The sequence below is a fragment of the Hippoglossus stenolepis genome, chromosome 14, assembly GCF_022539355.2.
Source record: "Hippoglossus stenolepis isolate QCI-W04-F060 chromosome 14, HSTE1.2, whole genome shotgun sequence".
Taxonomy (NCBI): Eukaryota; Metazoa; Chordata; class Actinopteri; order Pleuronectiformes; family Pleuronectidae; genus Hippoglossus; species Hippoglossus stenolepis.
This window is the reverse complement of record NC_061496.1, coordinates 21,085,431-21,107,522: the sequence shown is the minus strand read 5'-3', so window position 1 is coordinate 21,107,522 and position 22,092 is coordinate 21,085,431. Positions and strand designations below refer to the sequence as shown.

The 22,092-nt window shown below is 41.6% G+C and overlaps 1 protein-coding gene across 5 annotated transcripts in view; it reads right to left on the bottom strand.

The window, feature by feature from the left end:
• The window catches only part of clocka (clock circadian regulator a), a 31,565-nt gene that overhangs the window by 7,386 nt on the left and 2,087 nt on the right, over positions 1-22,092 (bottom strand). For 3 of the 5 annotated variants that reach the window (XM_035177643.2, XM_035177640.2, XM_035177641.2), the window contains exons 2-21: positions 19,141-19,220; positions 10,395-10,616; positions 10,216-10,307; positions 9,707-9,766; positions 9,272-9,420; positions 9,094-9,185; positions 8,901-8,990; positions 8,147-8,267; positions 7,932-8,045; positions 7,726-7,844; positions 4,512-4,594; positions 2,970-3,076; positions 2,708-2,855; positions 2,516-2,591; positions 2,281-2,422; positions 2,055-2,155; positions 1,749-1,928; positions 817-975; positions 466-675; positions 174-361 (exon numbers count right to left, since the gene is read on the bottom strand). In XM_035177643.2, coding sequence (XP_035033534.2) covers positions 174-361; positions 466-675; positions 817-975; positions 1,749-1,928; positions 2,055-2,155; positions 2,281-2,422; positions 2,516-2,591; positions 2,708-2,855; positions 2,970-3,076; positions 4,512-4,594; positions 7,726-7,844; positions 7,932-8,045; positions 8,147-8,267; positions 8,901-8,990; positions 9,094-9,185; positions 9,272-9,420; positions 9,707-9,766; positions 10,216-10,235 — 2,159 coding nt within the window. In that variant the 5' untranslated portion in view covers positions 10,236-10,307; positions 10,395-10,616; positions 19,141-19,220. The remainder of the gene's footprint in view (positions 1-173; positions 362-465; positions 676-816; positions 976-1,748; positions 1,929-2,054; positions 2,156-2,280; positions 2,423-2,515; positions 2,592-2,707; positions 2,856-2,969; positions 3,077-4,511; positions 4,595-7,725; positions 7,845-7,931; positions 8,046-8,146; positions 8,268-8,900; positions 8,991-9,093; positions 9,186-9,271; positions 9,421-9,706; positions 9,767-10,215; positions 10,308-10,394; positions 10,617-19,140; positions 19,221-22,092) is intronic. The other 2 variants (XM_035177644.2, XM_035177645.2) reach the window with 1 other exon arrangement.

Below are 22,092 nucleotides of genomic sequence, written 5' to 3'. Positions count from 1 at the left end.
GGAAGGTGGCAGTAACAAAAACATGTAGAAATTAGGTCAGATTTCTTTTTTTTAACTCTTGCACAAATAGAATTGCATTAGAGAGATACTTAAAAATACTTCACTGAATAAGGAATTCACATTCTGGAAATCAATTGTAACCATGGCAATAAAATACATTTAAAAATGAAAACCTTATCTGAGCAGCACGGTCCTGTGCAAATGTTGCCACAGCGGGAGTGTTGGGTCCAGTGTTCTGTGCCAGGCTGGTGGCAATCTGGACCACATTAGCAGGACTTTGTTGAGGGATCATCATTGTGTTGTAGAGAGACATAGGCAGTGGATTCTGTTGAGGCTGCAGGGTGAGAGACGACCGCTGAGACTGAAATAGACAGAACCAGAGTCAGTGAAAAGATGTGTGTGTAGCATGTGTCAGCAAGAGGCTGAGTTTCATGTGTTTACTGAACAGCATTCAGTTTGTCTGACCTGAGAGAGTGCTGAGCTCTGTTCCTGCAGGAGTGTTTGTTGCTGGGACTGGGGCTGGACGGCATGTTGTTGCTTTATGTTGTTCTGTAAAGGCCCAGCAGAGACCACTTGGCCCTGCATGCTGAGCATCCCCCCCTGCTGCAAAGTGTTCCCCTGGGCCATCTGAACAGAGCCAAGATTCAGTCCTCCAGCTCCTTTCTGCAAGAACATCTGAAACATACAGTATACATTCAGACTCCCAAAGCAACAGATCCATCCCAATAGCTAATAAAATGAAAATAATGAAATGCACAAAGCACTGATATATTCACTGAGCTGTATGCTCGCTCCTGAGCATCTTTTCAGTCTCACCTGCAGGTTATGTCCCTGCACCCTCTGCAGCTCCACCTGAATCTCCCGCAGCTCATCCTGCTGCCGCTGGATGTTGGACTCAATCATCCTGGTCCTCTGCTCCAACTGCTCTTTCAGGTGATGCATGGTTTCTAACTGGCTGGAGAACTGCACCATTGACTGTCAAAGAGCAATGACATGGAAACATGGCAGGAAGCAGTTACTAAAGTGGTTCATATGTGAATGTACAATGTGGTGCGTGAGAATTCATACAAAAGGGGACCTTCGAGGTCTAATGCAGACCCAAAGCTGTCTTATGTGTGAGTGAGGATCTGGCACTTAATATATCCATCTATTATCTATACCGCTTATCCTTAACCCCGGGTATTCTCCTGAAATTATCTGCAAGGCCTGTACATGAGAACGTAAATGTCTGAGTCAATTGCTCCGGACATTCTCCACAGTGCCTCCTGCGAGCCCCCCCAAGAATGTTCAAGTTAAAACAGAGAGATAATGTCCGAAGAATTCCCTGCGAGCACTGTTGATGACATTTCTAACACGCCACAGACACAAGATTGAAAGAAAAAAAAAAGTACAGGATGAAAAAGAGGCGTTAGACATATAGAAGACGCGATAGAAGATGTCTATTTGGAAAGACAACAAGATTCGAGAGCTTCTTCAGTGTCGTAAATAAAAAATTAAAAAATATATTTTTGCAGTGGAACTTATACTCCTGCATTCTCTACCCAGATGCCACCCCTAACCTAACTCACATTTTACTTTGGCTAGGAACCCGTTTGACCAATTTGCATGTGTTTGGACTGAGGGAGGAAGCTGGAGTACCCGAAGAAAACCCATGCAGGCACAGGGAGAACATGCCAACTCCATACAGAAACACCCTGGGTGAGTAATACAAGATAAAAATGTTAAAATAAACATGATAAATATCTTACTTGTACATTGTTTTGAACTTGTTGCTGTTGAGGCTGCTGTGGCTGTTGTTGTGGCTGCTGCTGATGATGCTGCTGCTGTTGTTGCTGCGGTTGTTGCTGCTGCTGCTGCTGCTGCAGCTGCTGTTGAGGAACCATGGATGGAGTCACGTTCTGTTCGGTAATTTGGGAGCTCATCGAATGCTGATAGAAACAACACAGACACCACAGAAAAATCAGGATACGGTGCAGAGAGGGAACAGAGAGATCAGGGTGCTTCAACTCTCATGACCCAGGACACATTTTACAACAGACTGTTGTTCCACCAACCTGACTGCTGATAGACGATCTTCGTGGTGACGTCATCTCCATGGCAGAAACAGATTGGCGACCTGGTGTACTCCTATCCCCCTGCAGCTTCATCTGAGATGCTGAGGGTAAAACATGATGCTCAGATTTGTTTTAAAACACCACTCAATTTGACATGGTGGCAGTCGTGAGATGTTGGGGTGTCACATTGGTTGATAGCGAAGAGATGTTTATTAATGGTGCTTACAGACTGGCTCAGACACAGCGGTGTGTGATGATTTGTGTGAGCTGCGAGATGAAAGCGAGGGCGTCCGGCTGTGGTCGAAGCGCTCCAAAACCTCCTTCAGACTGGTGTTGAGCTGGGACTCGGAGCCTGAAACCTGGGACTGCTGTGAGAAGAGGTAGCGTTTCTATCGTTAATATCAGTGACGGGAAAACTGGATCTAACTGGAACACAATCTTGTGTTGAACAAAAGTCTCACCTTATCTGCTGTAATCTCAGGTGGAGATTCTTCAATTCCAAGTTCTCTGCGCTGCTCTGCTCTTACTTCAGCATAACTATACGGACAGTGAAAATATATAACATCTTGATAATAGTGAGAGATGTGAGATGAGGGCATTTTCTTTAATTTTGTATTCATGAATGTAGATATCAGAGTAAATCTTCCATGTACCTTACGACAGTGTGTGTGCAGACAATAAACTCTGGTCTGGAGTTCCACTGGTGGTAGGTGATGTAGTAGTGAGTCTGAAGCCAAATCCACTGCTGCCCTTTTGTGAGGAATCTGTAGTAGCAGGACTTTCCTTTGCCGTATTGCATTACTACAGACAAACCAGGAGTAAAAGCTGGATGTTATTTAGTGTTTGAAAATTCACAAAGAAAATGACAAATGTAAATCTGCTGGCCTTATTGTTGGCTACCAGAGATATACTTACAGTGTTCATGGCATTTGGCCAGTGTCTCCAGGTCATCTACATGGTAGTAGTCATACCCTGATGTACCCAGGACCTCAAACGGGAGGTAACCTATGATGGGTGGAGCTCTGGACAAGTAAATGTTGTGTTAAATGTTAATGAGATCTGCAAGCTTTCTTCTTCTGTTAAATTACACATACTGTACTGTACATGAGTCACTTTGGAGTGAATTATAATGAAGTTTCCACAGTAGAAAAAAAAAACAAGTTTGAGAGTGTTTTTTTCCTATTCTCCTACTGTAAGAGCTCCGCTGGCTACAGCAGACCTGAATGAAAAACATCATGTGATCTGGGATCACTTATTTGCATGTGACTTGATTCCACTAACCCCACTATTAGAGGGTGAGGACTCGTTTGATGTCTGCTTCACAGATTTACTTTTAACTCTGTTTTACCAGTCACACTGAGATTCTGAAGGTGTGACCCTCTGGGCCACATGATGAGCTTTGAGTTATGGAAAGAAGAAGTTACGATGGTGAGGAAGAAAAGAACATATAATGTTGAAGAAGAGGAAGAAAAGAAAATAGAACGTTGAAGAAGAAGAAAAGAAGATGGGTATACAATGTTGAAGAAGAAAAGACAATACGATGTTGAAGACAAAGAAGATGACAAGGAAGAAGATGATAAGGAGGAGGAGGAGAAGAGGAGGAGAAGAGGACAACAATAAAAAGAGGATGAAGAAGAATGAGAAGAAGATAAAATAGAATATAAAGAAGAAGACTAAAGGAGGAGGAGAGAACTTTCAACTCTGTGGTGGTTCTTGTTCCTACTGGTTTGTTAGAAGTGAAACAGGAGGAGGAATCATGACTTTCAGATGACTCATTGATTGGACAGTTTTGCTGACGTCATCCTGCATCTGCAGCTCTACAGAGACTCACGTGAGAAAATGTAATTCAGGTGACTGGCAGTTGGTTATTCTGCATAACAAGTTTATTTATGGTCTCTGGAGTCACAACGCGCTCATGTAGAAGTAAGAGACTAATGAGCATTATTTGTCAAAACTGCTAATAGAAATGTATTGGAATATCATGGGGAGAGTTACAATTTGGTTTCATTTACTGCTACAAAACACAAAGTACAACAAAAGCTAAACATAAGACTGGTTTAAGGGAAGAACCTAACAGTCACGTTCTGACAGGCATACATGTTACCATGGTTACAAAACAATGTGGGATCTTCAAAACAGTTTATACAGACTGGAAAATAGCTCGTGATATTTCACAATCATTAGATAGATTTAATAGTAATGGAAATACTGAATTTAATGAAACAAAATACGAAAACAAGATGTGTCTAGTTTTTTTACACGACTAACGAACCAAAATGGAAGCAGAACAACACCCTCCTTTTCAGGTGGTTTTAGTCTGGGTGTTTAGTCAGAGTTTGACCAAACAGGTTAGGTGTTGAATTATCCCCGATTATATAAATTAGGTAAAATACACCTTCACTTGATGATAAACACACACTGAAATGAAGAAATTGACAAATAGCCTAAAAACTGTACCTGTGGTCCAAGAAGAGAAATTTCCACTCTAAACTATGTCTGGAGGTGAATTCCTCATTAGGCTCATCTACAGTGCACATCTCCTATGAGGGACAGAGGACAGAGGTAGAACGTAATTATATATGTATATACACAGTAAAAAATATTCATAGCGCATACCTTCAAAAAGGCTAACACCCTAACTCGCCGTGTCAAACCATTAATTATCTAGTCTGTGTACCTGTCACTCGGGATCTGTTTCACATGAGAGCAAAGTTTAGGGGCCTGCACGTGCAACCCGCTACTGCCTTAGATTGAATGAATTCTGTGAAAAACGCTGCAGAGACAGTGAAGCTAAATACCTGGATCCAGTCATCTATTCAGATCCACACCAACATTAATTGGGTTCTTCCCTGACCCATACCTCACCCTTCTACCAAGTTTCATGGTAACCGGATGTGCTGTAGGTTCGTGGTCATAGCGACCACAGACAAACAGGAATGTCAAGAACCTCCCTCGTCACTTAAGTCCGCTGTGTGGGAACACTTCAGTTTCACAGTCACTATAATGACGATTGTACAAAAGCAGACATTGCGCAACTGCTATCGGACATGTAGCTGGTAGCATATCGAACATGCTAATTTACTTAGGTAAGAAAGACACAGACATAGTATGTTCAGTTAACCAGGGTCGAATAAAAGGAAATAAAAAATCTGTTTGTTTTCTGTTCCTGGTTTCTACCTTGAAAACTTACCGAAAACATACCGAGCTGTGATTTTTGTGTACCGTTACACCCCTACCGTCCAGTAGTTTGTGCATAATCCTAAACTTACAGACAAATAATCAAAACGAAAACATAACCTCCATGGGAGAGGTCTTAATGCGAGTGATTGTGGATCTGAACTGAGTGAAGGTGTGTCTGAAGAGCCCAGTTTGAACATTTATATCCATCATTTTATTGTCCTGTTTATCTCTCTTAAAAGGGTGTTGTCCATTTAACAACAGTACCACAAATATTGTGAACTTTCATCTGCTGTTTGTCCATCACTCCTTTGCCTCACACGTTTTGATAAAATTTTTTACTTATCTTCTAATCACTGACTCAGTTTGGGCCCCACTGTATTTATGTATTATCCAATGATACTGATGAGTTATTGTTTCATTTACATTCTACACTCAATTTGATCTAATAACCCAATAAGTAAGTAAAATCAACAGTATTTCTTAAAAAAGATTTGACATAGTGGGAAGGAGAAAAACATTTTTCGTCTTTGTTTTCAAACCATATAAAAGCGGCAACAGGAGACTGCACATAACAGCTGACACGGGTCCAAATGTTGTTTGCCTGGAGTGATTGAGAAACTATTACCCTTGATCCTTGACCTGAGTAAAACTACATTTTTCTATCCCTGCAGCATTCCACAACTGCCCACCTCAGAGTCCCCTCCCTCCTCCCCTACCACAGTGACGACTCTCTCCATCCTGGAGAGGGACGTCAACAGACTCTTCAGGAGACAGAACCCCCGCAAAGCAGCCGGGCCAGACTCTGTCTCTCCATCAATCCTGAAACACTGTGCTGATCAGCTGTCTCCGGTGTTCACAGCCATTTTTAACACCTCACTGGAGACATGCCACGTACCAGCCTGCTTCAAGACCTCCACCATCATGCCTGTCCCCAAAAAAACAAAGATCACTGGACTCAATGATTACAGACCCGTCGCCCTGACCTCTGTGGTGATAAAGGCATTTGAGCGCCTTGTGCTGTTCCACCTCAAAGCCATCACTGACCCCCTGCAGTTTGCCTACAGAGCCAACAGGTCTGTAGACGATGCAGTAAACATGGCCCTTCACTTCATCCTCCAGCACCTGGACTCCTCAGGAACCTACGCCAGGATCCTGTTTGTGGACTTCAGCTCTGCCTTCAACACCATCATTCCGGCTCTGCTACAGGACAAACTCTCCCAGCTGAGTGTGCCTGACTCCACCTGCAGGTGGATCACAGACTTCCTGTCTGACAGGAGGCAACACGTGAGGCTGGGGAAGCATGTCTCTGATTCCAGGACCATAAGCACCGGTTCCCCTCAAGGCTGTGTTCTTTCCCCTCTACTCTTCTCCCTGTATACCAACAGCTGCACCTCCAGTCACCAGTCCGTCAAACTCCTTAAGTTCGCGGACGACACCACCCTCATTGGTCTTATCTCTGGTGGGGATGAGTCCGCCTACAGGTGGGAGATTGACCATCTGGTGACCTGGTGTGGTCAGAACAACCTGGAGCTCAATGCTCTGAAAACAGTGGAGATGGTTGTAGACTTTAGAAGGAACCCATCCCCACCCACCCCCATCACCCTGAGAGACTCCCCAGTCGACACTGCGGAGTCCTTCCGCTTCCTGGGCACCATCATCTCCCAGGACCTCAAGTGGGTGCTGAACATCAGCTCCTCACCAAAGGAGCTCAACAGAGGATGTACTTCCTGCGGCAGCTGAAGAAGTTCAACCTGCCAAAGACAATGATGGTGCACTTCTACACCTGCATCATCGAGTCCATCCTCACCTCCTCCATCACCATCTGGTACGCTGCTGCCACTGCCAATGACAAAGGCAGACTGCAGCGTATCATCCGTTCTGCTGAGAAGGTGATTGGCTGCAATCTGCCATCTCTACAGGACCTGTTTGCCTCTAGGACCCTGAGGCGTGCAGGTAAGATTGTGGCCGATCCTTCCCACCCGGGTCACAAACTCTTCAAGGTACTTCCCTCCGGCAGGAGGCTGCGGTCCATCAGGACCAAAACCTCACGCCACAAGACTAGCTTCTTCCCGGCTGCAGTTGGCCTTATCAACAAGGCCCGGGACCCCCACCTGACTTGGACTCTTATCCCGCCCCCACGCCTCAAGTCTGTGTTACATTAACACACATTACATTGCACATTGCATATTGCACATTCACATTGCACTCCTGTTTTGCATTTAGCATTTTACTTTTTACTTTATTTTTTTATATCTTTTATATCTTTTTATTTTATATTTGTTTTTTTCTTATGTGTAGTACTTATTGTGTTTTTATGTTTTATGTTCTTTGTATGCACCTATATACCAAGGCAAATTCCAGGTAGGTGTAAACCTACTTGGCAATAAATACTTCTGATTCTGATTCTGATTAAAGTGAATGTGTGCCAACCTGATAAAAAGCAGAAAGGGCAAGTGGAAGAGTAGGGAGTAGGCAAACTAATGGCTCTCACCTTGATAAACTGTGGTTTGGCGAGTCTCACAGTTGCAATGAGACACACTCTGTCTTCAAAGGCAGAGTGAAGTGATCGCTGGATCACTCCTTCAAAACCGTTTCGGGTACAGTTAGGCACTGGGCAGAAGACAAGCACAGAAAGTTAGACCTTGCAAGCAGAAAATCTCTCCTCCAGGCTCAGACACTTTTTTTCATGTAACTCACCATTATTCAGGGACTTGAAGTTTCCAATGAACTTGACGTATTCGTACACAGGGGGCTCTTTAGGGTCGATAGTCCCTCGGAGCATGTGGCAACAGAAGTCTAGCTGATTTTTTGCTGGAAAAAAAGATCAGTGATTGAGAAACACAAGACCTCACGCACTTGGCTGAAGGCAGCTATATAATATAACGTCAAAATTAAACCGCTTCAGCACTTACTCTTCAGATATTCAGGTGTCAGCGTCTCTCCCTCCATGATGTGAGAGGACAGGGCCTTGTACACATCTGAATGCTCCCCCATGGGCAGGAAGTTCAACAGGTTCTGATCGACAAGATCAGACTGAAACACAATGAACATTATAGAATGTGTAATCTTAAAACACTTCATTTAGAGTTGACATGTGGCCATTGCCATGAGTAATAAGAACACATGTGATTACAAATATCAATCCTCCAACCATTTGAAGTATTTACATGTGCAATATTAAAATATAGATTCTTTATCTATCCAATAATTCCACAAATCTGTCTGTCTGTTTCTCAACAATTTTTGAGAAGCATTCATCAAATTTTGTGCTATTTGGACACAAAACTTTCAACAATAATACAATTTGAGTTAACAGGCGAGCAGCACTCTGTAGTAGTAGCAGCTAGGACTCATCAACAGAAGTGACTTTGTTGAACACAACAGTGCATTTACGACACAGCAACACCAACTGATTCTCCAGATCGATGTTCTGCGTACTGAGTTGAGCTTTAAATAAACAGGTGAACAGTGATTTGAGCAGCAGCAGTGGTGCAGCTACAGGGTTCTGCAGACTCCAGCCGCAGGTCTTTACTCACCACAGCTCAATGACTGCAGGTCACTTTTACAGTTACAGAAAAAAAGCTGCAACTAGCATCACCACAGGCCAAGCAAACAGGACACTGCACTAGTCATCATAAATTCAGAACTTCAGCTTGTTATACTCACAGGTAAATGTTCTAGTAGAGACGTCACACTCTCAGAGACATAGATTATATTACCATCAGTCATAATTGCAAGGAAAAATCCATCCAATCCCTGTCAGAACAAAATACACGTCTTAACTTTACTCATATTCTTGCATGTAAATGAAAGTATTTGACAAGGAGAAACTCTTATGTTCACTAGTGCTCCTACTCACCTCCAACATCAGCTGAGTGAACTCTTCATTACTAAGAAAAGGAGGCTTCCAGTCTTGTCTGATCTCAGTTGACTCTGACTGAGCAGCGATTTCTAATAAGAGAGGAATAAAACATTTAGGTGCAGCTGAAGAGTGTGTAACCTCAAACTGTTTTCTAGCAATCGTCACAGTTTCTTACCCTTGTGTTTGTGCAGAAAGTCAATGCTCTTCTGCAAAATAGTGGACTTGTCCATCTTCCGGGTGTTACCCGGCAACATTGTACCCAGCTCCTTGATGAGGACATTGAACTGGTCTCTACGTTTCTTCTCAGACTTGTTACGGGACACACTGAGGATATAGATGCCATACACACAATTTCTTGTCATTATATAGTCTGGCACTGGTAGAAGCTACATCAGCTATTTTGCATCCACACAAGACATGAGTTATAAAAGACTGCAGCTAAATTTAACTGGGGCAATAGAGTCATGGGAAGGTCTGTTGCACTCCTGCTTTATGGTCAGGGTAGACAGGGCAGGTGCATTTGAAATGTGCTCTTGCTCAGTGAAGCTTAAACAATCTAACAAAAATGAAATAATAATACCTGAAATGATCATATAATGGAGAATCTTACCGTTTTGCTTTGTCCTTTTCATCTTCTTCCATTAACCCATCAAAAATACTGCTATCATCCCTGCAGAGCAGACAGCAGCAAACAGTTGAAGCTAATAGGAATTCCTCCATAACCTTTTATGAATAATAGAGTTCCTCAGAATTCAAAGCTTGTATTGTGTCAAAAGCAGATATGAACTTAGATACCTTGTCCTTCAAAGTCTAGTATCTAGTACTGAAACAATTATTCAAATGATCTATAATCAATCTGAGACATTTGTGATTAACAACACATCTAAATAATGAATCATTCATCACCAAAACATCATACTGAATTGAACACATTGCTTGTAGTGTATTATTCAGAAAGGAAAAAGGATTTAAGCTCCTTCTTGAGTGCCAGCAAACATTTCTGTCAAATTTGAAGAAAGTCCTTCACGACGTTACATAGTTACCACATGGACTAGAAAAGGAAAGATGAAGGCCGTGACAAAAAAGCCAAATACAGGTAACTCATAACATCTGACGCACCTGTCAATGCTGGAGGTCATTTTGTGTCCTGTTCAGGGTCGATGTGTTGGAGAGGGCTCTTTTAATCGTGAGGTAGACATTTGTGAATGAACCTTTGAGGAAAAAAAGACCACAACATGTCAACAGCTTCATCATCGCTCAGTACTTTCAAACTGTTTGAATTCAAATCCAGATGTTACCTTACTGCCAGTACAGCCAGTCCTGTGAGAGGAGGAGAAAGTTGCTGCTGGATGAAGGCGGGGTATGAGTGGACACACTGTGGTGGTGAAGCTTTGAGAGTCTTCGAGGAGAGGCACTGAACGTGTCTTGGATCAGAGGAGAGAAAGTTGCCAAAAGGTCTTTGGGCTGAGTTTTTCGTCTGCTTCGGGCGCGAGTGTGGCACATGGCAGCAACATCTGAGTCTATGGAAGATTAGGAAACACGTGCGTGGTCATTAGAGAAGTCTTAACAGATGATGATATCTCAGTTTGTAATGTTATTGATCAGCACTCATACCAACATAGGGCATATTGAAAATACAGTATCTATCTACTATATGTTTATTTTATTTTCATCTCGCTTTTGTTTCACTAATTTCTAGCAATGTTTCATGCCAGGTAGGATACAACAGATATAGAGCTTAGCATAGTATGACATCCTGCTACATCTGATTTTTTGCTGATTTTAGGCTGGGAAACATCCAAGTAAGAGGTGATACAAACCATCTGATAGATACTGGCCAAACGTTTACATCATTACACGATTCGCCCTCTCCCCCAAACTGCCCTAAATCATGGTGACATCTATAAAAAATTTACTAAATTAAGATTCATTGACTAGTTCTTGCATCAAAGTTATTCAGGCATTGGTTTTGACATGTGAGGTTAAGATAAATTGTGTAATGAAAATAATTAAAGTTTTAATAATGATATGATAATGTCTCATTATAAAGATTTAGTTTTTACATATTCTTTCTCCAGCATTTCTTGTTCTACTGTATTACAAATACAGATTACAAATACAGGCAGAAGGGAGTGTACCAGAGTGAGGCTGGCAGAGGACCAAAGATGGACTCATTTGTGAAGCTGACTGTAGTGTGAAATGGGAGATTGCCATGAATATCTTTTTATTCAGATGCATTCTGTCCTACAGATCCAGATGGCCAGCAGACTCCTGCCGTACTGTTGCAGACCTTCACTTTAGCTGCCAGGCTAAGCTCAAACTGATCCAGCAGTCTGTCTGGGTTTTAAAGCTGCATTTGAAAAAGGTGCAGTTGTCTGTCCAAAGAAAAAGGGTCTGGCTCACATTGAGCAGGTAACTAACAGTCTGGCTGTGGTCTGCAATGGGAATGGATTCAAGCAGCATTCACTCCCGGGTCAAATGACTCTGCAGTAGACACAGGTTGTTATTGGCTTCGGATCCAAACAGCAGTGATGGAAATGAGACACCTGGCGAACACGCTAATTTGGCAAGACAGCGAGTTGAGAGAGCGCCTCAGTTGTCAGTGAATTAGTGACGTCGAACATGACACACCAGGGGGGTAAAAACAAAGAGGCAACTAAGTAAATCTGTTATTTTAAATGGGATAAGCAAGGTTAAAATAGTGTATACTTGCTAATTGTGGTTTATAAAGAGGTATAAGTTAGCTGTGAGACACACAAGCCCGAAGAATATTATTACGTATGGCGGCCAGGCTCGAATCAAGACCAATCTAATATTATGGTGAGAAGAGCTGGAAAATTGCAGGGACAGCTCGATACAGGAATACAGGAGTTGTCAGCTGTTCCCTGACTGGCACCATGATGCTCTCCACAAGTGTAGGAGATTTTGGTGGAAAAAAGAAAAGAGAGACCGTCACACATGCTGCGATGCCTGTCAACATATTGATATCCCAACCCATGAGCCTACAGTAATCATTACTACATTATTACATAGGTAAATTGGACCCTAGCCATCTTCACACTCCACCTTCACTTGGATAGCAACTCTTAAGTTTCATGTGTGTATCTTGCACGGTTACAATGATATTGTATCGATAAAATCTTTCCACAGACAATCCAAATTGTCCCAAAACAATCCACCAGTCACTAGTTCAGGCTATCACTGCAAATGTATTCATCACATCAGCTAACTCCATTCTTCCCCTTGCACAGGTAGGCCTACAATAGATTGTGAAATTAAATCGAGAGGGCCCACTGGGTCTCTAGCCTAAATATCTGACCCATTTATTTCATGAACCAGTTAGTCACAACCTGTGTGGGAGGTTTTCTCACCATAACAGCCTATTTGTGATGGTGAGAAAATCCCTGCAGTGTTTCTTCCCCTGTATCATGGCACACTCTAACAGTTATTTTCATACCATACATGGGTTCAAATGAAGTGTGTTATCGTGAACAACATTTGTTACAGCCAAACAGCATAAAAGACACCTACACTTAGTTATACAAATAGAACTGGCCTAATCCCACATTCACATTCTGGGGGAGGCATCCAAAATATCAAAGCAGTCACTAACAAACACCACTAATATGGAGCTCGCTTCCTTGATGCAATTTGAATATGTCTTCTTCATTTTAATGTGGACAAACTTCACATTTGATAACATTTGAAAGAAGATCTCTAATGAACACATATTTAAAGCCAGATGAACTGCTGGCCTAGGATCAGTGTCTTTAATGGCAGCACACAGGAGATATGTCTTGGAAACCTCATTTCAGACTGTTGTTGTTACTGAAATAAAAAAAAAATGAATCAAGGCTTAAATGAATGAAATGCCAAGTTCACCAAAAAAAGTCAGGTATGTCAGCACTGCACGCACTGTTACTATTTGGACATGCAAAGGAAAGAAATGACAGTAAGAGGAGGAGTAGGTTTCAACATGGCCCATTCACTTTTAACTATGCAGTGCTATTTCACCGCTCATTGCCTTTCGGAGAATGGGTGTGTTATCTAAGATACTTGTTTGTCAACACAAGCAGCCAATTACACTTTAAGGCACCGCTATAAAAAGAGTGGATACTTGTAGTATTGAGCTTTATATGTAGGCTTTATACTGAAAACACAGAGGGAAACAGCTTTTGCAGTTTTGCTCTACAGCATCTCAAACAGTCGAGCAAACACCAAGACTGAAAATAGGCAACAAGGGAACACAGGAGGTCAAAAAAATGAAGTAAAGATATTAATGAAATGAGATCAAAATAAGAGAGGAGAAGAGGAGAGGAGATTTCTGGCCACTGACAGTAGTGTATGAGCAGAGGTTGCAGCAAGAGCTGCAGCACAGAGCAGGCGTTGTGTAACTGCGAGAGCAGGGGTTGTATAACTGTGATGTCATCGGTGCTTCAGTGACCTGCTGGCCCAATGACCTACTTTCCTCCTCCTCCTCCTCCTCCTCCTCCGATCTAACTTAATCACAGCTCCGCAGGCAACACCTTCCTGTTTTTACCAATAACACTGCACTCCCCGTCAACACAACCCCATCAGAAGCTCAACATTTTTTACACAGCAGGTACCTCCACAAAGGTGTGAGCAGGGTTTCAGAATGTCTTCATTTGATCACATGATATCCAAAGGGTTCCTGGTGTTCCCTAAGCTTCAGCAGAGTCACACGTCAAGGAAAAAAAACTGTGCAGGTGCTGAATTTCAAACAGCTCTTTCCAGTTTTTAGTTTTTTGTCAAGCATGTTGGGTAGAAGACGTATTCAAATGAACACACCTGCGTATTGTTCACGCGGAAATACGTCAAGTCACAGTCTGAGAACTCTTCCATCATCATTTTTTCTATTGCTCATACAGCATTGTTGATGGTCTCTGAGTTTGTGTATGTGGGTGTGTGCATGAATACTCATATGTAGGGCAGCAGAGCTCTGAGGAAATGAGTCATTCTGAAGTGGATCTATGGCGCCGCTCGTCACGCACCCCGCCACACCCCTCACTGCGATGCCAGCATAGCAACAGTGCCAATGGGCAACACCATAGCAACTGGCCTCATCGTTCCGAGTATAAATAGCCTGGCTGAATTCCTTCACAGCTGATTCTGCCTCCATCATACACTGAGACTTATTAGAAGAGAGTTTCTCACTTTGTCACAAGCAACGCGAAAGACTGACAGGTCGACTGATGTAGCTCGGCAGTGACAAGCGTCATGTAAACATTACTGTGCTGCATCATTCAGAGGGAGCCACTGACTAACAGGCAACTCCTTCTATTATAAAGCAGATTTTCTGCATCAGACAGAGTGCTCTTACTATTAAATTAGGAGACACTGCCCACAGAGGAGAAAATGTGAGGCAATTAAGTAATGAAAGAAAGAATACAGCAGACCTCGATATCATTAATGAATCAGTTCAGAAATTCCAATAATAAGCAACATATTATACAAACTGAGCAAACATACAGAACTAAACCACAGACCAGTCATCAATGGATACAGCTTTTGTGTTTGTGTGCTCCACTAGAGAAGATCATTTCACTGGGTATTAGAATACCACTGTAATGAGGGAGGGCTGAAACTACTTGTTGATATGCAAAGGCTGGAGCAGCAGTGCTTAATGCAGAGGCAGGCTATACAGCATTATAGGTTCGCTTGTCCACTTCTCTTTAAAATGTAAATGTCTACCAACTCAAACTCTCTTTTTTTAAATGATTGTTTGAAAAAAATGTATGCGTTGACTTGTCTATAATATTCATGCAACTAAGTCAAAAGAAAATTTATTTTCCAAATGAACTTGTATTATCGTTATATAGAAGCTGATATGGAATAGAGCTGCTTTTAGACATGCACTGGACTCCAGATATTCTCATGAAATTGTCTGGAGGGGCTGTATGTGGGAACACAAATGTCTGAGTCAGTTGCTCTGGATAATCTCCCCTATGTAAAATGTCCAATCTGAGGGAGCCCATGTGAGAACACAGCAGGATAACGGCCGAAGAATTCCCAGCAAGTAATTGGGGTTGTTGATAATGTTTCTAACACGCGACAGATGCAAAAGTGAAAAGAACAAAATTAATAAAATTATCGCAGGATGAGAAAGACATGTGATACACAAAGAAGATGATAAAGAAAAAAAAATAAGGGCAAACACTGGTGTTGAAGGGCTGTAAACAAAAACATGTGATTTCAGAGCAGAATTTGTACGTCACAAGCATGCTGCACACAGATAATCTCTCGCTGTGTTCTTTATAAGTCCGGAGAAAGTCCAGACCTAATTTTTCAGACAATTCCAGAGAAAAATACTGGACTCTTCTACGAGCAACACACTCATTGCCAGGGACATCGCACAAACAAACCAAAATGTATAACTCAGTCATCGTGTCTATGACAGCATCCAGGCCTGGACATCCACAGCAAACAAAGATGTGATAAAGATGTGTTCCCTCCGTTTCCAGGAATTGCTGTTTCCTGATGACTGGTTTTAATAATGTCATGTTCATTTGGCTTTTAAGTAAATAGAATAACTACAACACAAGCTTGTGAACACTCCCCGCCACACTACTGTGGAGTTGGGCCAAACCCTCAGTGCTGAGCAGCCAGCTGTGTTTCCACTCGATGCAAACACATCTACAGAACCAGCAGCAGCACAAAAGGAGCCTTTGTTTTGCCTTTTTTACTCCACAGCCCACAGACAGGAACATTTGAGAGCAAAGCAGCAGTGGCTGGCAGGGGCTCCTCCACTGCTGCCTGCCTCCTGTCCCAGCAGAGCAGGAACTCAGCCAGGGGCCTTATACTAATGCCAAGTGGGTCACTGAAGTTCAGAAGGACGACTGATAGCACACAAAAGAAATCAAGACTGAATATAGACCTACAGTCATTAAAACCTTAGTATATGAGCAAAATGTGACCAACATATGACCACCAAATCTCATGCTAACTGACATTTGTTCTCTTGATAAACAGCAGTAGTGTTCTGATCAAGTTGAGACATTAGAAACCCAAATATAACGGACACCTTTACTTGACGTTTTCTATGTGAACATATGACCATATGGCCTTGTCCTTTACCAGAGGACTTCCTGAGAAGTCATTATATTATTTTCCACAGATGAATGTGTCAGGGAAATCCCAACCTACATTGTCCAGGCCAAAATCATAATTTACTGACTGCACTCAATCTCAAGTAAAAACAGCGCTGCCATAGTCGGCCACTGCACAATCTCAAGTTAACCATTATTCATCATGAAGAACTCACAAACAACTGATACAGTCACTACTTCTAGATGGGGCTCTGCAATTTGACGATGTATACATGTGACAAGAAAAGAATATCTATCTTTTCATACTATGAACGGCTGTTTACCATATGTGTGTGTGCAAGTACATTTTTGTAAGTATCTCTACAGTAGCAAAGCAGCAACTTTGGCAACCACTAAGATTAAAGACACAATCTAGAGTTTATAAATATTAAACAATCATTCGTCATCATTTGGCATGACTGCCATCATGAAGACATTATTATGAAATAGCATTTTTACATTATAAAAAGGTTGTCATTGACTGATATAGGTATACAAACCACAAATGGAGGTTATGTATCCCCCCTCTGTTGCTTTATTACAGCTATTATTAGTAGTATTATTACAAAAAACACTTCATACAGGGTTTATGATGAGAATACTCAAACATTATCCATGGTGTTATATTCCAACCATTCATTTGCACGTTTGGCGAAGGTTGTTCATATCTTTATTTCAGTTTTCTACTCAAATATTAAACTCATTTTACTTTAGTTGTTTGCTTTTCAGTAAAAAAAATACTTGATCACAATGAACAACCCTACATTCATACATCGATACAGCAGTTTACAATAATTATCGCTTTGCTTTGTCATTCAAGTTACCAACTGTAATTGTTACTAATCCATCACTTTTATCTGGTGGTTAGACATCACATTAGTTAATGTCAGTCTGAAATATTTAGTTTTCCTAATATTTAAGGGTTTTCTTTTAACAAAGATGATAAGACATCACAGGAAATCTTGTCGGCTAAATTTAGCTTGATGAGGTAAAATACGCATATAAGTAAAAACTGTACTTTCAAATCTAAGCCTGACTCTTGATTAGACACATACAGCAATATATGCAGAAATGATATTGTAATAAATACGACTAGATATTGCATTACAAATGTTTTTATTAATTTACATTTTGCTCCACACACTCCTTACACTCACTGTAGATGACCTGGATTCTCTTTTCTCAGTGATGTCATTAAATACATATTTTTCACAGCAGTAGAGATTTTGGCTGACACAACAGCGGGTGAACACCTGGTGAACACCTGTGCTTTTCCTGCTGTGTTATATTAGACTCAGCATTTATTCCAAGAACAAGCACTTGGCAGAAGTGGCAGAGAACAATTCGTCTTAAGCAGAAGAAACCTTGAGCAGAACGTTGCTCTGGGTGGACGGCCATCTGCCTCGACCGGCTGGTTTAACTAACGTTTCATTACATGCATCTTTTTCAAGATATAAAAAGGTCAGTTGTCTCACAGTGGGTGACGGAGGGAAAGTCAGATCATTTTCAGCTGTTGGATGCAGGAAACTCAGGCTTTTTCTATATATGTGGTTTTCCTCAGTCCCAGAAAGTGTCAGACTCACTTCCAGATTGAAGCAGTCTTTGTTTTTGTGGGGATCTCCTCAGGCACCTCAGTCTCCATGGATTCAGAATCAGGGAGAGCATTAAGGAGCGACTCCTGCTGCTTGTATGTTTTGTTCCTAAGTGCAGGCTCATTCTCAGACTTATCCTCCTGCTGCTCCTCACACTCCTCCTGACTGACTTTCTTGGGAGGCTGATTGTCCTCACTCTCAGCCTTGAGCCTCACAGAGAGCTGAACATTGAGCTGAGTTTTCAGCTCCTCCATCTCTCTCCCCAAAAGCATTTCCTGCTCTGTAGCGTTTTTCTGCACAGTTCGGATCTCCTCCACCATCTTTTGATAGTGGGCATCCTGCTCAGCCTTCCACTTTTGCAACAAGAGCTGGTTTTGTGACAATGTCTGCATGAGACTTGATTTCCGTCTTAATATCACAGTGAAGGTCATCAGCCTGCTTCCTCACTCTGAGGACAACAGCTTAATTGATTTAGCTGTCCTCTTGGTATGATCTTCCAACAGTTCTTTTAATAGAGGCTTGTTTTTCTCCTACACCGTCTTTTGGCAACAGGCCTCCTGCTCAGCCTTTAGATTTTGGACTGAGAGCAGATGCTGTGACACCTCGTCTGAGTGAGACTTGATTTCCCTGTCGAGCTCACGCTGAAGGTCATCAGCCTGCTATTTGACTGTAATGAAGTCAGTTTCATAACTTTGGCTGACTTCTTGGTATGAAGCTCTGACTCTGTTATTCTTGGAAAACCATGTTTTCCTCCTTCTCCTCCTCCTGGAAATAAGCCTTAATCTTTTCCTTCCTGGTTATATGAGCCCCCTGCGGCTCCTCATAATCTTTCTGATACCCTTTCTTCCTCTGCTTCTGAGTGGCAATGTTTGTGGTGCATGGCTGCACTTCAGCAAGGTCTCTTGCTCGTGTCCTGTTTCTATTCTGCTTTGATGGATAAATAGAAATCCTTGAAAGAAAAATCCTACTGCTTTTCATTTTCATCCAACTATATGCAAAGTCTGACTCTCCACTGTCACTCCTTACAACAGGTGTTCCTCTCAATACCCAACAGTTGATTGAAATTTCCTCATGAAGTGCCTGGTTCTCCACCCGATAGAAAAAGTTAGCATAGCTTGATTGGGGTACACAGCACACACACAGGGTATGCATTGCCCCTCCAATGCTTTTCATCTATCATTGTTTGCAGACGGTTAAAACAAACTCAACATATATTTCATCAAACTTCACACTAGATTATATTGTATGTACTGATGAATTACGCTTCACACAGCTTCATCAGCACAACCAAGTCCACTGCCACAACCGAGAGCAAAATCCAGGAAGTCATTTCCAAGACGTCTCACCTGTTGTATGTGAGTGATGGTTGATTCGCTATATGCTTCACTTCATGACGGATATCAGTCAAGTTATTTGAATCCTTCACCTGTTGAACAAGAAAGAAAAGCTCCATTTACAAATGAGAAGCAGATAATTGGAACGAAACTCACATAACTAAATCAGAAGTAAAACATCCGAGTCATCATAGCCCTCATCACTGCAGATATAAGAACAGCTGTGGACTCACCACACACACACACACACACACACATTTTAAAGTTCAATCACAACCTGAGCTCCTGGCCGTCATCTGGGAAAGGGGAACTACTTCCAGGAAATGTCAACATAAGCATCTGCTCTAGGAATCACGTCCAATAAAGCTGAGCGGTACTTTGTCTCATTATTATAGAAAGTGGTGTTAAGGTATGTTATGTGTGTGTGCTTATATTGTGTAAAAAGGGCTCAGGAGGTAGAGCGGGTTGTCCTCTGACCACAGTTCAATCCCTGACTCCCCAATGCTGAACCCCAAATTGCCCCTGATGGCTGTGCCGGATGATGTATGATAGAGAAAGTGCATGTGAATGTGTTTGTAAAAGGGTGGATGGCAAAACTGTAGTGTAAAGAGTGGTCATCAAGACTAGAAAAGCAATTTATAAATACAGACCATTTACCATTGTCCAGAAGTCTGGACGGTCAGACCTGCAGTGTTAACAACAAAATTCGGTATATTCATGCAAGGATTTCTATTATTTATGTCTATATTTCTTAAGTTCCAGTATCACCACCTTATGTCCACAGCTCATCTTCTCAGGAATAGTTATGTGTATCATTTGCTGATTTTTATTTTCCAGGGAAACTCTCACTCGTTTCTGGTCTCTCTCTGCAGAAAATGAATTACCTTCTTTCACATGAAAACAACATTGTTCACAACACATCACATCTTTCCTGACAACAATAGTTGCAACAACAAATTAATTTGCTAATGACTAATTTAAGCACTTACCAACAACACTGATTCTACAGATAAGAATGATGCACGTCTACACCCCAAAAAGACTTGACCCATTTTTTCTTGATCATAGTAAAAATCAGATAGCATCATGAAAACAAAACACTACACACAATTTCCTACTACAGCAACATGTAGTTATCACTGAGCGGAACACGCAGACACAAAGGTTGCTGTATCTAGTTCTGAGCCAAAGAAATATTCATGGAGCGTAAGAAAGAGCAATTACATGCAAACTGAGACCCAATTAAATGATGCGCTTTGTCACATTTGTTGAACAGAGGTTCTGTGTTTTGTTGCAAAAACCAACCCTTTAAAATTCTATGCACATTTTCATTAAGTACATTTCAGTATTTAGATGAGTGATACAACAGGAGGACTGTACAGTACAACATTATTGTAGTCTTTGTATTGGTAATGTAAAAAATTTATTGGGCAAACAACAGTCACAACATTCATGATTATTCCCTGCACCCAGGAAGGTATGATTGTATGCGCTCTACTGAGTGCCATTATAGTGTTTGTGTGTATCATGAGGCCAGATTATGTTGTCCAGTTTAATATATTCAGCCATTAGTGCAGGAACCCATTTTCACTAGTTTACACAGGTTTTGGTGAAAAACTATGTTCGGAGTCACTTCTGACAGAATCTGTGAGAAGAATCCTCTCAGAGAAAGTTCAGTACCAGAAAAACAAAAAGGATTTCTCTGGCAGTTAATGTTGCTGTCAGTGGATGTCCTCTTTCTAAGAGATAAGGAGACCCAAACAGCAAAGGCAGACCAGTAGAATTTATTATTAATCTCTACTCGTAATCTCAGGAATTTACAGTCTGTATATTTATTGACAAAGCCGGCTCATTAAAATGTTTACTTCACTGCAGATCTGTGTTCAAAGGAGAAGTTATAAAGTAATAGTGAAAAACGTCAGTCTGTAAGCACACAGTAACAGAGATCTGCTGGTGATATTAAATTGCTGCCGCAACAAAGTAGTCTCATGCAATCTTCTAAATGTGCAGACAGTAACATCAGGAAGAAAAAGCTGAATGTCGCTGATCTAATAGACCCCAAACAACATAAAATTCTTAAGTACCAGGACAGTGAATTGTATTTACAGTTACATGGTGCACTGGAACTTAAATTTCACATCCACAAGACTGTCAGCATCTCGGGTTCATTAAGAAAGTATCAAATTCTTAGATCCCATCAAAAGTTGCATCTCATATGCTTCACACGTTAAAACAAAACTCTACTACACCTTTAACTTTGAAAGTTGCAAGTGAGAGTTATTCAACAGCAAAGTGATTCTAATGGCGTCAAAGTCAGGGTCACCGCTGACAAAGACTGAGTCAAAACACAGAGTCAAATCATAAATCTAGTGATAGCAGCAGATCTGTCAGACTGCAGCAAACACACAGCTGACTTTAATGAAATGAGTTATGTATGTGAGAAAACACAGATACAAGGCTTGTAAAGAGTGACAGTTCTCTGCATGTACATGAATTGTGTACCACTGTAATTGCTGTAGTGAGAGTAGGAAGATCGCCCTGAGGTGAGGACAGAAGACATCCTTGAGACACTGGATGTACAGTTTAGATCTGAAGCCACTGCACTGAGCTCAAGGCTGTGACGACTCAGTCACTGAGAGAACTTTTTATTCTGCCAATAAAAAGAACATTACACACTGCTGCAATGTCCAAACTTCAGGGGTCATTAACAGGCCCCTGTTATTGGTATCTAATGACATCTACTTGATACTCCCTCAGTATCAAATGTGTACAGAACCAGTAGCTTCATGTATTATCATTCCACTGATTGATTCAAGCTGCCTGCTTTAAATCCAAAGCCAGAGAACATCACATCTGAAACAACACAGCCTCCTCTGTAATGGAAAAAGCTGACATGACAAGCAAATACTATAAGGCGTAAGATGTAATAATGTGTATAAAATAAAAGTGTTCTCTCCTTTTCTC